The 2,006-nt window shown below is 44.7% G+C and overlaps 1 protein-coding gene across 1 annotated transcript; it reads right to left on the reverse strand.

Moving 5' to 3' along the window:
• Positions 1–312: 312 nt before the first annotated feature.
• On the reverse strand, positions 313–1,790 carry LOC106012658 (the record flags this gene model as incomplete). The annotated part of the gene is given in 1 exon segment (XM_013086254.1): positions 313–1,790. A coding segment is annotated over 1 exon segment (187 nt), but the record flags the coding sequence as incomplete, so codon positions are not given.
• Between the last annotated feature and the right edge of the window lie 216 nt (positions 1,791–2,006).

The raw sequence follows: 2,006 nt of genomic DNA on the forward strand, positions 1-2,006 counted from the left end.
TCGGGACTTACTTCACCTAGTGCGCACATTCGGGGTCTCGCCATTCTCCGTGGGGCAATATAAAGGTCGCGGTGACGTCATGGACGAAAGACGCTTTAAAATTATTTCAAGAATGGGGATCTTATTTAGTCTAAAATTTATGTTTTACCACTTCCTCGTTTAGGAGGCCCCGAGCTGTGGTTTTCTGTGCGTTTCACAACTTCTCACAATGATGATGATGATGAAGAAGAAGAAGAAGAAGAAGAAGAAGAAGAAGAAGAAGAAAAAGAAGAAGAAGAAGAAGAAGAAGAAGAAGAGGAGGAGGGGGAGGAGGAGGAGGAGGAGGAGGAGGAGGAGGAGGAGGAGAAGGACGAAGAGGAGGACATGTGCCACTGACTGCTGCCAATCTGTCACGTTGGCAGAAAGATATTTTACAGTAAGTTATTTCACAGTTTACAGCCGCAAAAGTACGAAGTACATGTTTTCAGTCGCATTTTATGAGCAGTAGAGCGAGAGTCGTTTTTGTAGGCACCTTTCTTTTCTTCTCTGTGACACTTTGGTTCATATTACACATAGACCTCTGAATCTATCCTGAATCGTGCACTCTCATGGCCGACGCTCGTTTCTCGCAGCAAAAACTGCCCTGCATTTGTACGCACCATGAGTGAGTGCGAAAATGAAAGTCAGAACACATTTGTCGCTCTTGTCGAGTGCGCGCACAATCTTTTCCTCCTTGCCCGTTATGTATCGGTTTTAAATAGAGTTAAATGGAGCTCTCCCGGGTGAACTGGCATTACAACAGAGTGAGTCGTCTAGAGTTCATAAAACAAATTCATTTTTTTCTGTCTGACATTTGGGGTTCTGACGAATATCTCGTCCTTATTACAGAAGGACTAACAACAGCAGATGATGGTACACACTGAACTAACAGTCATTCAAAAGAATACCTCAGCAGGTCTGATGTGTCAATGAGTGCTGTTACATGAAACACCGTTGTGGCACAATTGTGACGTCAGAACAGGATTATGTTCAGTGCAATGTGACCAGTATTACGTCATGCAGTCAGTGATGTAGTCACTATTATTAGTTATGTCACACATTCCTTCAGTGTCAGAGGGAAAATCCCAATCCTACAACAGAGATGGGCTTGTCTGTGTTGTTCAGAATGAATACACCGCGATACTTGCGTCCACAAAGTGAGGATCAAATCACGAAACAAGAAACAAACGCTTACAAAATCTGTACGCTGTTTGGCCAAGTGATCGAGTACACAAAGTAATCGGATGTTCGATTATTCGAGCAACGATAAACGATTGCTCGATTTTGTCGTAATTTTAGTATATGTAGTACGGTATTGTATGTATTGCTTGTGCTGTAGGCTACATCACACAAAGATTGCTCAAGACCTTACGAGCCGAGACTACCTCAACTGGCAGGAGCAACTGGCGTAGTTCACAGAGCAGGGGGTTGCTTCCTTCAATATATATATATATCATCATATTGCATTGTAGTCTGGGACAACCAACATTTCCTTCTCCAGAAATCATCACAGACATCCGACCAGCAGAAGTCACAATAAAAATGACGTCAGAGAAAGAGAGATCCGCCCGGATCACGCCGGTTGTCACGTGACGTTGTTTCTATTTTTATCGTTATTGCTCTGGTCATCGACGACCTCCATGTTGAGTAGACTTGTGCCCTTGGTGACTTCGTCGTCAAGGTCAGTGACCCCCTGCATGACCAGGTACCGATGTACCACAAGCTTCCAGTCCACCACGTCCTCGATGTTCTGGGCGGGATGGAAGCCACCTGGGGAAACGAGAACATGGTCGGATCATCATCATCATCATCATCATCATCATCATCATCATCATCATCATCATCATCATCATCATCATCATCATCATCATCATCATCATCATCATCATCACAATCATCATTTCCATCCCCAGTTTCAGCACGATAGACCGCGACAACGACAACTGGTCAGGCAGCTGCGCCCGCGCCGACAGGAGCGGTTGGTGGTT

This window comes from Aplysia californica, unplaced genomic scaffold (assembly GCF_000002075.1).
Source record: "Aplysia californica isolate F4 #8 unplaced genomic scaffold, AplCal3.0 scaffold00448, whole genome shotgun sequence".
NCBI lineage: Eukaryota > Metazoa > Mollusca > Gastropoda > Aplysiida > Aplysiidae > Aplysia > Aplysia californica.